Below are 13,818 nucleotides of genomic sequence, written 5' to 3' on the forward strand. Positions count from 1 at the left end.
TATGAGCGGAGCCAGCGTCCTCCTGCAGCTGCTGTGGCGACTATTAACTCCTCCCACGGAGACACTGGCGGTCACTAAACCCGTGGCCACACCCCTCCGACTTTCAGGTATGACTTTATACTTTATACACTAGCAACCCGATAGGCAGATAAGGGATTTTCCAGAATTATCCTAGTAAATGTGTCTAATAACATCTGAATCGCTCCCACTCTCCTCGTCTTTTTTTTTTTAGTCCTTCACTCTCACTATCCTCATCCGCGAATCTTTCAGCCTCATTCAAATTAATGGGGAAATCGTCAATTTCTCGCTCCAAATAGCTCTTGCTGCTGGAGGCTATGATTATAAACAATGTGAGGATGTGAGGAGCTCCACAACCCGTGACATCACGCGCACATTGTCTGCTACTTCCGGTACAGGCAAGGCTTTTTTATTAGCGACCAAAAGTTGCGAAATTTATCGTCAATGTTCTCTGCTAAATCCTTTCAGCAAAAATATGGCAATATCAATCAATCAATGTGTACTTATATAGCCCTAAATCACGAGTGTCTCAAAGGGCTGCACAAGCCAAAGGAGAAATTAGTAACATGAGTTAAAATCCATAATATTGCAGCCTCTTGCAATAAAGACAATGTATGTCAGCTAGGGGTGTAACGGTAGTATTGAACCGTTTTGGTACACGGTTTTCAGTTCAGAGGTGTACCGAAAGAGTTTCCGAACGGACATATTAGGTAGCGCATCGCAGGTTGTGTAAACAATGCAGAGCGAGGCAGGCTAGCAGCGACCGGGCTACGACAACATGTAAAAGGCAGAGCTGGAAGACCCTCCTGCCTCGTTAACATCTACCATTTGGGAACACTTTGGCTGCACGGTGCGATACAACAATGGGGGACATTGTTCAATAGCAGTAGGGTATGCTTCTGCCAACACGTCAAACATGCTAACCCCTTTGAAGCGTCACCACCGCATTCAAGCAGCCTCTCCTTGGCGAGTCAGGCAGTGCTGAAGCAATAACAAATGTTTTTATAGCAGCACATTTAAGACCATCCATCCATTTTCTACCGATTGTCCCGTCCGGAGTCGCTGCATTGCAATAAAAACTTGATTTTGACCCACTTCTATGGTGGAAAAACAATAAACCCATATATACTCTTACTGCCAAGTTAGCCAGGCTGTTAATCTGAGGCTGAGTTGACTTGAAACTGTTTAATGTTGCACTTTTTATATGTAGAACAAAAGTGTTGTCATTTTATTTCATCTGTGCAACAACTGGAGGCAGTTTAATGTTGATGAACGTGGAACCCTGACTTAAACAAGTTGAAAAACGTATTCGCGAAATCGTAAATGGGTTATACTTGTATAGCGCTTTTCTACCATCAAGGTACTCAAAGCGCTTTGACACTATTTCCACATTCACCCATACACACACACATTCACACACTGATGGCGGGAGCTGCCATGCAAGGCCCTAACCACGAACCATCAGGAGCAAGGGTGAAGTGTCTTGCTCAAGGACACAACAGGCGTGACGAGGTTGGTAGAAGGTGGGGATTGAACCAAGAACCCTCAGGTTGCTGGCACGGCCACTCTACCAACTGCGCCACGCCGCCCCCATGATCAAGTATGACACATAGAATGGACCTGCTATCCCCGTTTAAATAAGAAAACCTCATTTCAGTAGGCCTTTATAGTCACACACATGCCATTAGAAAAGAATGGCAGAAAAAAAACACAATAAATTACCAAAAATGATTCCCGGGAGCGGCCACAGCTGCTGCTCACTGCTCTCCTCACCTCACAGGGGGTGATTAAGGGTGATGGGTCAAATGCAGAAATACATTTCGCCACACCTACTGTGTGTGTGACAATCATTGGTACTCTAACTTTAACCAAGCTAAACGCACATTCACATAATTCCACATCATATTTACGTTTCAGCAACGACACCCAAAACAAACTAAAACCCTGTTGGCTTAATTATTTCTCATTAAAAACACGTGTTTATGTCATTGTTGACGGCAGAAGCTAAACTAGCTCAAACACTTTCCAGGAGTTAGCAGGCTAGCTAGTTCCAAACAACAAAAAGAAAAGTTAGCGAACTTACGTGTGGAAGCGTTCGCAGTAAAACTTTTTTTCCGGAAAGTTGGCGACGACGTTGACTCCGAGAGTCCAAGACGGGAGTTATCGCCTCAAGACAATGAACTTATTATCCGTGGCGGTGACAGCAGCGTGGAGGATGGACTAACTAACAGCATGTGGAAGGCGCCTGATCGTGTGCGCATGCGCAGCATCTATCTCAGTAAGGGAGGATGGACTAACATTTGGAAGGCGCTTGATTGTGTGCGCATGCGCAGCATCGATCTCAGCGAGGGAGGGCGGAAGTAACATCATCTTATGACTTTTGAACTCATATTAGGTCAAAACAAGTATCTATCTCAGCAAGGCAGGGCGGAAGTAACATCATCTTGTGACTCTAGAACTCAATCAAAACAAGTATCTATCTCAGCGAGGCAGGGCGGAAGTAACATCATCTCATGACTCTTGAACTCATATTAAGTCAAAACAAGTATCTATCTCAGCAAGGCAGGGCGGAAGTAACATCAACTTATGACTCTTGAACTCATATTAAGTCAAAACAAGTATCTATCTCAGCAAGGCAGGGCGGAAGTAACATATTATGACTCTTGAAATCATATTAAGTCAAAATAAGTAAAATAATGAGTGTTTACATTTTGCTTTTTATTTATTATTTTTTTTGTCTGGGTTTGTATTTGCTTTGTATCATTCCGTGAGGTGTATATTATTATTATTATTTTCTCTGTTTGGTTTATACTTTATGGATTTTTGCACTTGTGTTTTTTGATTGTTTCATTACATTTGGATGTATGTGTTGGTTTAAATGATATTCATGAAGTAAGATAATGTATTATGTCAAAGGGGACAGGAAACTATAAGATTTTTCTTCATCCTGCTCCTTCTCAGGCAGTGTTGTGTGAATTTAAATTGTATAATTGAGGTATAATTGTGTATCCTTCAAAATAAATGATAAATAAATAAATGGGTTGCACTTGTATAGCGCTTTTCTACCTTCAAGGTACTCAGAGCGCTTTGACACTACTTCCACATTTACCCATTCACACACTGATGGAGGGAGCTGCCATGCAAGGCGCTAACCAGCACCCATCAGGAGCAAGGGTGAAGTGTCTTGCTCAAGGACACAACGGACGTGACGAAGTTGGTACTAGGTGGGGATTGAACCACAGGCCCTCGGGTTGCGCAAGGCCACTGCGCCACGCTGCACATCAATGAAGGAGATAAATTAAAAAAACGCAATGACATCTATCTCAGCAAGGCAGGGCGGAAGTAACATCATCTTATAACTCTTGAACTCATATCAGCTGCATTCATAAGAACCATAAAACATTTAAAAAAAGTAATAATAAGAGTGGGAACAAAATGTTTTTCCCCAAAAAATTATTGGTACAAATATGGGGAGCAACACCATAATCCATCCATCCATCTTACTACCGCTTGTCCCTTTTTGGTGTCTCGGGGTGTTTCTGCAGTCTATCTCAGCTGCATTCAACGGAAGGCGGTGTACACCCTGGACAAGTTTTCACCTCATCACAGGGCCCAACACTATGATGGATAGACAAAAAAAATGTTTGCAGCACAAACGAATGGGACAAGTTTGGAGAGATTTTGATAGATAAGTACTTTGATTCCTTCAGGAGAGTTCCCTCAGGAAAATTAAAAACAGTTGGGGACTGAAATTAATACCAACACTCACATAAAAAAACATAAAACGTAAACATAAAAACTATAATAGTTAAACCGAAACATTTTGCAGTACAAACGAAACGTTTGGGGAGAGTTTGTCATGGTTGGAGGGCCAGGTATGAATAATAACACGCTAATACCATAAAACTAATATGGTTAGACCAGTGTTTTTCCAAGCACTGTGCCGCGGCCCACTAGTGTGCCATGGGAGATTATCTAATTTCATCTATTTGGGTTAAAAAAATGTTTTGCAAACCAGTAATTATAGTCTGAAAATGATGTGTCGTTGTTGAGTGTCGGTGCTGTCTAGAGCTTAGCAGAGTAACCGTGTAATACTCTTCCATATCAGTAGGTGGCAGCAGGTAGCTAATTGCTTTGTAGGTGTCGGGAACAGTGGGAGGCAAAGTCCATAGTGGATCTGGCATAATAGTGAGAGTCCAGTCCATAGTGGATCTAACATAATAGTGAGAGTCCAGTCCATAGTGGGTCTAGCATAATAGTGAGAGAGTCCAGTCCATAGTGGATCTGGCATAATAGTGTGAGAGTCCAGTCCATAGGGGATCAAACATAATAGTGAGATTCCAGTCCATAGTGGATCAAACAAAATAGTGAGATTCCAGTCCGTAGTGGATCTAACATAATAGTGAGAGTCCAGTCAATAGTGGATCTAACATAATAGTGAGAGTCCAGTCCATAGTGGATCTAGCATAATAGTGTGAGTCCAGTCCATAGTGGATTTAACATAATAGTGAGATTCCAGTCCATAGTGGATCTAACATAATAGTGAGAGTCCAGTCCATAGTGGATCTAACATAATAGTGAGAGTCCAGTCCATAGTGGGTCTAGCATAATAGTGAGAGAGTCCAGTCCATAGTGGATCTGGCATAATAGTGTGTGAGTCCAGTCCATAGTGGATCAAACATAATAGTGAGATTCCAGTCCATAGTGGATCAAACAAAATAGTGAGATTCCAGTCCATAGTGGATCTAACATTATAGTGAGAGTCCAGTCCATAGTGGATCTAACATAATAGTGAGAGTCCAGTCAATAGTGGATCTGGCATAATAGTGTGAGAGTCCAGTCCATAGTGGATCAAACATAATAGTGAGATTCCAGTCCATAGTGGATCAAACAAAATAGTGAGAGTCCAGTCCATAGTGGATCTAACATAATAGTGAGAGTCTAGTCCATAGTGGATCTAACATAATAGTGAGAGTCCAGTCCATAGTGGATCAAACATAATAGTGAGAGTCCAGTCCATAGTGGGTCTAGCATAATAGTGAGAGAGTCCAGTCCATAGTGGATCTAGCATAATAGTGAGAGTCCAGTCCATAGTGGATCTAACATAATACTGAAACTCCAGTCCATAGTAGATCTAACATAGTAGTGAGAGTCCAGTCCATAGTGGGTCTAGCATAATAGTGTGAGAGTCCAGTCCATAGTGGGGCCAGCAGGAGACCACCCTGAGCGGGTCAGCAGCGCAGAGATGTCCCCAATCAATGCACAGGCGAGCCGTCCATCTCAGCTCCCGACTCTGGACAGCCAGCACTTCATCCGTGGCCACCGGACATGTGCCACCCCCCTCCACAAGGGAGAGGGGGGTGGAGCAGAAAAGAAAAGAAACGGCAGATCAACTGGTCTAAAAAGGGGGTCTATTTAAAGGCTAGAATATACAAATGAGTTTTAAGATGGGACTTAGGTGCTTCTACTGAGGTAGCATCTTTAACTGTAGCCCCAATAGAAAACGCTCTATAGCCCGTAGACTTTTTTTGGGCTCTGGGAATCACTAATAAACCGGAGTTCTTTGAACGCAGATTTCTTGCCGGGACATATGGTACAATACAATCAGCAAGATAGGATGGAGCTGGATCGTGTAATATTTTATACGTAAGTAGTAAAAGGAAGCCAATGTAGATGAGCCAGTATAGGTTTATATGTAGGTATATATGTACATAGGTATGTACAGTACAGGCGTAATATGTGTAAAAATTTCTTCTTCTTGTCAAAAGTCTAGCAGACGCATTTTGTACCAACTGTAATTTTTAATGCTAGACATAGGGAGACCCGAAAATAATAGGTTACAGTAATTGAGACAAGACGTAACGAACGCATGTATAATGATCTCAGCGTCGCTAGTGGACAAAATGGAACACATTTTAGCGATGTTACGGAAATGAAAGAAGGCCGTTTTAGTAACACTCTTAATGTGTGACTCAAACGAGAGAGTTGGGTGGAAAATATCCAGATTCTTTACCGAGTCGCCTTGTGTAATTGTTTGGTTGTCAAATGTTAAGGTGGTATTATTAAATAGAGGTCGGTGTCTAGCAGGACCGATAATCAGCATTTCCGTTCCCTTGGCATTGAGTTGCAAAAAGTTAGTGGACCTCCATTGTTTGATTTCATTAGAGGTAAGACAACACAGTTGCAGTATTAAGATATATTTAATAAATTAAAGCCAAGGTACAAAAAACAATGTACATGTCATAACTCCCCACTATCCTACTTTTAACAAACTTACATGATCATCCAGTCTGTCACAGTTCAAATCCTGACTTTTTTTTTTCTTCTTGTCCGGTCCAAATATAAGATCAAATGTTTGCCCCCCCCCCCCGACTAACACACACATGCTACATGTCTGCAGGCACCTCGGGTAAGACAGCAGGATCAGAGTTTACGTGAGAGAACACAAACAACAATCTTTAGGACGCTGAGAGTCATGGATCGCCTCTGTGAAAGCCGGAATATTTCCACCCCGTTGCTGTTTATTTGGACGACACAATTGAGTATTTTTTATTTGGCTTAAGTGGCAGTGACTGAAGCCTTTTCACGCAACGGTCCGGCAAAATATTCACCGGTGCCTTTTACACAACGATGCGGGGGAATGTATCGGTGTGCATTTCTAACAGCGTGACATGGCGTTATGCAAATCGGATACTGTGTGTGAATTGCGATCGTTACCTTCAAGGAGTCTCCTGAGATTTTGGCATGCCTTTAAACACTGACGGCATCCGGGGAAGAATGGTTCCTGCCTGCGTGGGGAGGGCACTCCACAACGCTGTGTAACAAGGCAATACATGCGGGGTCCATTGGTGTCCAATCACAGGGGTCGGGAACCTTTTTGGCTGAGATAGCCAAGTCCATCCATCCATTTTTCTACCGCTTATTCCCTTTTGGGTCGCGAGGGGCGCTGGTGCCTATCTCGGCTACAATCGGGCGGAAGGCGGGGTACACCCTGGACAAGTTGCCACCTCATCGCAGGAGCCAAGAAGTCAAATATTTTAAAATGTATTTCCGTAGGAGCCATATAATATTTTTTTTAACACTGAACACAACAAAACGCGTGCATTTTTAAGTAAGACCGACATTTCTAGAGTACAATAGGTCTCTTATTCTTTGCAATAACATTGTTATTCTGAAGCTAACTGTGGAGGGGGCGTGGCCTGCAGCGAAGAGGGGTGTGCCAGGACCAGCCTCAAAATCAGCGACAGGTGCTTAGACGGCCCACCTGGGCCTTGTTATCTAATCACCTGTGGCTCTGGTATAAGCAGCAGCCAGGAGTGCGAGCGAGAACGAAAGAGAAAAAGACAATTGCTGGACAGCAACTGAAAGACTTATTGAAAAATAAAACAATATTCTAACCCTGAAACAGGCTCTCTTGTCGGTGCTTGGTGGTCTGGAGAACCCCCAGGAGGGCAAGCCCCACACTTACCAATAATAAATAAATAACTTCTTCTTGAACAGGTGCGGTAAAAAACGGATGGATGGACTAAAAATGCACGAGAATGTTTTATATTTTGAACATTATTTTTAACACTGTGATTACAAGTGGAATTATTCATTACTTATCGTGTCAAGCAATGTCAGCTCAGATTTAGCTGAGAGTCGATTGCAGTCATTAAAAGAGCCACATCTGGCTCACGAGCCATAGGTTCCCTACCCCTTGGCCTATCAGCTGCTGCTTTTTTTTTTTTTTGCGGGTGTGGAAAGCTTTGCATTGTGAGCAATCCTGACGACTCGGGTGTTGGGTGGCGAGGAAAAGGTCAGCGGCAAACGTCTGGTCCTTGACGGTGACTGCGTGAGAAGCGGGTCTCTGAGGATCGGAGGAGGTTATGCTCACGTACGTTAGGTCCGATATAAGTGCACTGAATGACTCAGGCTAAAGATGCGTCCGTGCATACACACCCACACACACACACACACACACAATCAGGTACAGGCCAAAATTTTGGACACAATTTCTCCTCATTCAATGTTTTTTTTCATGACTATTTACATTGTGGATTGTCACTGAAGGCATCAAAACTCTGAATGAACACGTGGAGTTATGTACTGCAGTGTTTTTCAACCACTGTGCCGCGAGATACGGTCTGGTGTGCCGTGGGAGATGATCTAATCTCACTTAATTGGGTTAAAAATATTTTTTGCAAACCAGAAAATATAATCCATAAATGTGACGACATTTAGTGTCTGTGTGTCTAGAGCTCCGCAGAATAACTGTGTCATACTCTTCCATATCACTGGGTGGCAGCAGGGAGCTAATTGCTTTGTAGAGGTCGGGAACGACGACAATGGTTTGCAGGTAAAAAGGTGTCTAATGCTTAAACTAAAAATAAACTAAAGGCGAGTGCCGCTAAAAAAAAAGGCATTGAAGCTTAGGGAAGGTTATGCAAAACTAAAACTAAACTGGCTGTAAAGTACACAAAAACAGAATGCTGGACGACAGCAAAGACTTACAGCGTGTGGAGCAGACGGCGTACACAAAGTACGTCCGTAAATGACATGACAATTAACAACAAAATAGGAACGCGAGATAAAAACTCAAACACTACACACACGAAAACACCAAAAAACTCAAAATGATGTGACAGTACACCTACTTTGAGACGAGCTATAGTGATGCATGGTCAGTTATGGTTTGAATTCACATCAAACAATTGAGAGAACGACTTTTTACTGTCAATATCAGCTGCTGAGTTTCATTTTTTTAATGTTTTCAGCTGGTGGCGTGCCTCAGAATTTTTTCAGTTAAAAAGTGTGCCTCGGCTCAGAAAAGGTTGAAAAACACTGATGTATTTAATAAAAAAAAGGTGTAACAACTGAAAACATGTTTTATATTCTAGTTACTTCAAAATAGCCACCCTTTGCTCTGATTACTGCTTTGCACACTCTTGGCATTTTCTGGATGAGCTTCGAGAGGTAGTCACCTGAAATGGTTTTCACTTCACAGGTGTGCTTTATCTTATTTACTGCTTGGCACACTCTTGGCATCCTCTCCGCACGCCTGTGAACGCAGAACCATTTCAATGGACCTCCTCTTGAAGCTCATGGAGAGAATGCCAAGAGTGTGCGAAAAAGTAATCGGAACAAAATGGTGGCAATGTAGTTAATCGCAGAACTGGCACCCAATGTTTTTAAAAAGTATTGATTTCGAATCGAGAATCGATTCTGAGTCAATTTGTCACCCCAAGAATCAAATCGATTCCCAGACATAATATTTAGTACCATTTACCATGATTCAAGAGGTAGTCACCTCACAGGTGTGCTTCAAGCTCATGGAGAGAATCAAGCTCCAAGCTCAGTGATGAGTTGAAGAAATGTGGTTCTTTGTTAAGGTTTAAGAAAACCTTGAAAGGTGAGAAAATTGGAAATTATAAAATATAGTAACACTTACGTCCATCCCTGGGCAGCACGGTGAAAGAAGGGTTAGTGCATGTGCCTCACAATACCAAGGTCCTGAGTAGTCCTGGGTTCAATCCCGGGCTCGGGATCTTTCTGTGTGGAGATGGCATGTTCTTCTCGTGACTGCGTGGGTTCCTTCCGGGTACTCCGGCTTCCTCCCACCTCCAAAGACATGCACCTGGGGATAGGTTGATTGGCAACACTAAATGGTCCCTAGTGTGTGAATGTTGTCTGTCTATCTATGTTGACCCTGTGATGAGGTGGCGACTTGTCCAGGGTGTACTCCGCCTTCTGCCCGACTGTAGCTGAGATAGGCTCCGGCGCCCCCCGCGACCCCAAAGGGAATGAGCGGTAGAAAATGGATGGATGTATACTTTCATCCCATTGATTTTTTTTTAACGTTGATGTTCCAGGCAATCTAATTTTCAGTGAAGGTATAGGATAGGGACAGTATAGTTCGGTTGGTAGAGTGGCCATGCCAGCAACTTGAGGGTTGCAGGTTCAATTCCGGCTTCCGCCATCCTAGTCACTGCCGTTGTGTCCTTGGGCAAGACACTTTACCCACCCGCTCCCAGTGCCACCCACACTGGTTTAAATGTAACTTAGATATTGGGTTCCACTAGGTAAAAGTGCTTTGAGTCACTAGAGAAAAGCGCTATATAAATATACTTCACTTCACATAGGCAAATATAAGCTTTGGCTTCAGCCTATTCCTTCCTCGGTCAATCCTTTTCTTTTCTTTTGTGTGCGTATGTGTATGATTGTTGATATGTATAACCTGAGCAGCTAAACTGATCACACAAAATGGTTGATTGATTAAATGACTGAAATAAACTTATTTCATTCATTCATTAAGAATGCCAAGAGTGTGCAAAGCAGTAATCCGAGCAAAGGGTGGCTATTTTGAAGAAACTAAAATATAAAACATTAGGGCTGCAAATCTTTGGGTGTCCCACGATTCGATTCTTGGGGTCACGATTCGATTCAAAATCGATTTCTTTTTTAATTCAACACGGTTCTCGATTAAAAAAATATTTTTTACCGATTTAAAAGGATTCTGCATTCCTTCAATACATAGGATTTCAGCAGGATCCACCCCAGTCTGCTGACATGCAAGCAGAGAAGTAGATTTTTTTAAAATATTTTATAATTGTAAAGGACAATGTTTTATCAACTGATTGCAATAATGTAAATTTGTTTTAACTATTAAACGAAAATATTGTGAAAACATTGGACACAGTGTGTTGTCAAGCTTATGAGATGCAATGCAAGTGTAAGCCACTGTGACACTATTGTTGTTTTTTCTTTTTTTTATAAATGTCCATCGATAAAGTCAATGAGGGATTTTTAATCACTGCTATGCTGAAATTATAACTCATATTGATACTGTTGTTGATAATATTCATTTTTGTTTCACTACTTTTGGTTTGTTCTGTGTCGTGTTTGTGTCTCCTCTCAATTGCTCTGTTTATTGCAGTTCTGAGTGTTGCTGGGTTTTGGAATTGGATTGCACTGTTATGGTATTGCTGTGTTATTGTTTTGTTGCATTGATTAAAAAAAAAAAAATCGATTTTTTAAAAATGAGAATCGTTTCTGAATCGCACAACGTGAGTATCGCGATTCAAATTCGAATTGATTTTTTCCCCACGCCCCTATAAAACATGTTTTCAGTTATTTGGTAAATTATATTTTTATAGCCCTTTTCTCTAGTGACTCAAAGCGCTTTACATAGTGAAAACCCAATATCTAATTTACATTCAAACCAGTGCAGGTGTGTAAAGTGTCTTGCCCAAGGACACAATAGCAGTGACTAGGAACCCTCGAGTTGCTGACACGGCCGCTCTACCAACCGTTTCACCTTTTTTTTTGTTAAATACGTTACTCCACGTGCTCTTTCATAGTGTTGAAGCCTTCAGTGACAATCTATAATGTAAATAGTCATGAAAAAAAAACAAAAAAACGCATCGTGTCCAAACTTTTGGCTTGTACCGTACACAGCCACGTGACAAATAATATGCACAATTGGATTAATTTTTGCACGATTGGAGTGAGCGGCGGGCCGTCGCCTTGTGGGAATTCCCTTCATTTAAAACCTATCCTTGCAGACTTTGTTTCCCGCTCATATATGCAAACAAAATAGGACAATCACACAAAACTGTGATCGTTTGGCAAAAAAGCAGATAACCACAAGTAAATATTACGGTGATAGTGTTTTTTCCTTTTCCCCAATAGCAGCAGCACCTCCGTCCCTCACGATGCGCGGATATATATTTATATATATTGCATGTTTCATCCTGAATAAGAATGTCTAGTCGCTACGTACGATACCGCTATCATGTCACACGGATTCTAATCACCGGCAAACGACCGAGGAGCCACGAGAAGATCTAGAGAAGGCAGACGAGGACAAATCTAGAGAGGCAGCATGCTTCCACGTTCAGCATCCCTATAGCCAGCAGGGCGTTCGTGTTGGGACCCGGCTGGGTGGTTCTGTCTCGTCCTGTTGTGTTCTGCAGCGCTCGTTACAATCATGATCTCTTCGCTGTTTTGGAGTTTGTCTCGTGGTGGCGTCCGGCGCTGAGGGAGGAGGTCCCGGTTTCGATGAGGGGGGGTCAACGTGTCCGCTGGTCAGTACTCGGCGGCGTATTCTGTGCCGTGCAAGCCCCTGCACAGCAGTGTGAACTCCTTCACAATGTCCTTCACCCTCCTCTTGTTCACTCGTTCTCTGCACGACACGGGAAAACAACACACGTTTAGGGGAGACCTCTGCTAAAGCTCGTCAGTCCATTACTAGTGATGGAGCACTACACAGCTCACTACTAAAGCAAGGGGACTGTAATGGCAAAAAGTACCGCTTTTGATTCTGGCTTGTCACAGTTACAAAATAGAGTGAAACCTCGATTTACGAACACCTCTATTTGCAACCTTTTCCATTTACGAACCTTTACATCACGCAAATATGCCTGTCATTTTTGAAGAGACGGCCCTCTACGCCATATCAAGTTTACATCGTATTTCCACAATTGCAGGGCTCGAATTTAACCACGGCAACTGCCGCAACCGCCCTTGTCATTTTTCGTCAAGCTCTAAAAAATTGACCAACATCGGCGGCACGAACATGCCGTGACCGCTGTGTGTATGTGTATGTGTGTATATATATATATATATCCATCCATCCATCATCTTCCGCTTATCCGAGGTCGGGTCGCGGGGGCAGCAGCCTAAGCAGGGAAGCCCAGACTTCCCTCTCTCCAGTCACTTCGTCTAGCTCTTCCCGGGGGATCCCGAGGCGTTCCCTGGCCAGCCGGGCGACATAGTCTTCCCAACGTGTCCTGGGTCTTCCCCGTGGCCTCCTACCGGCTGGACGTGCCCTAAACACCTCCCTAGGGAGGCGTTCGGGTGGCATCCTGACCAGATGCCCGAACCACCTCATCTGGCTCCTCTCGATGTGGAGGAGCAGCGGCTTTACGTTGAGCTCCTCCCGGATGGCAGAGCTTCTCACCCTATCTCTAAGGGAGAGCCCCGCCACCCGGCGGAGGAAACTCATTTCGGCCGCTTGTACCCGTGATCGTATCCTTTCGGTCATAACACAAAGCTCATGACCATAGGTGAGGATGGGAACGTAGATCGACCGGTAAATTGAGAGCTTTGCCTTCCAGCTCAGCTCCTTCTTCACCACAACGGATCGATACAACGTCCGCATTACTGAAGACGCCGCACCGATCCGCCTGTCGATCTCACGATCCACTCTTCCCCCACTCGTGAACAAGACTCCTAGGTACTTGAACTCCTCCACTTGGGGCAGGGTCTCCTCCCCAACCCGGAGATGGTACTCCACCCTTTTCCGGGCGAGAACCATGGACTCGGACTTGGAGGTGTTGATTCTCATTCCGGTCGCTTCACACTCGGCTGCGAACCGATCCAGTGAGAGCTGAAGATCCCGGCCAGATGAAGCCATAAGGACTACATCATCTGCAAAAAGCAGAGACCTAATCCCGTGGCCACCAAACCGGATCCCCTCAACGCCTTGGCTGCGCCTAGAAATTCTGTCCATAAAAGTTATGAACAGAATCGGTGACAAAGGACAGCCTTGGCGGAGTCCAACCCTCACTGGAAACGTGTCCGACTTACTGCCAGCAATGCGGACCAAGCTCTGACACTGATCATACAGGGAGCGGACTGCCACAATAAGACAGTCGGGTACCCCATACTCTCTGAGCACTCCCCACAGGACTTTCCGAGGGACACGGTCGAATGCCTTCTCCAAGTCCACAAAGCACATGTAGACTGGTTGGGCAAACTCCCATGCACCCTCAAGAACCCTGCCGAGAGTATAGAGCTGGTCCACAGTTCCACGACCAG

The 13,818-nt window shown here is 43.8% G+C and overlaps 2 protein-coding genes across 4 annotated transcripts in view; both read right to left on the minus strand.

Moving 5' to 3' along the window:
- The window catches only part of pfas (phosphoribosylformylglycinamidine synthase), a 36,588-nt gene extending 34,303 nt beyond the window's left edge, over positions 1-2,285 (minus strand). For both annotated transcript variants that reach the window (XM_061888528.1, XM_061888527.1), the window contains exon 1: positions 2,102-2,285. The gene's annotated coding sequence lies outside the window, so the exon portion shown is untranslated. The remainder of the gene's footprint in view (positions 1-2,101) is intronic.
- Positions 2,286-6,199: 3,914 nt separating this feature from the next.
- LOC133543811 (importin-13-like) overlaps positions 6,200-13,818 on the minus strand; it is a 93,171-nt gene continuing 85,552 nt past the window's right edge. For both annotated transcript variants that reach the window (XM_061888612.1, XM_061888613.1), the window contains one exon: positions 6,200-12,181. In XM_061888612.1, coding sequence (XP_061744596.1) covers positions 12,085-12,181 — 97 coding nt within the window. In that variant the 3' untranslated portion in view covers positions 6,200-12,084. The remainder of the gene's footprint in view (positions 12,182-13,818) is intronic.

This window comes from Nerophis ophidion, linkage group LG26 (assembly GCF_033978795.1).
Source record: "Nerophis ophidion isolate RoL-2023_Sa linkage group LG26, RoL_Noph_v1.0, whole genome shotgun sequence".
In the NCBI taxonomy this organism is placed as follows: domain Eukaryota; kingdom Metazoa; phylum Chordata; class Actinopteri; order Syngnathiformes; family Syngnathidae; genus Nerophis; species Nerophis ophidion.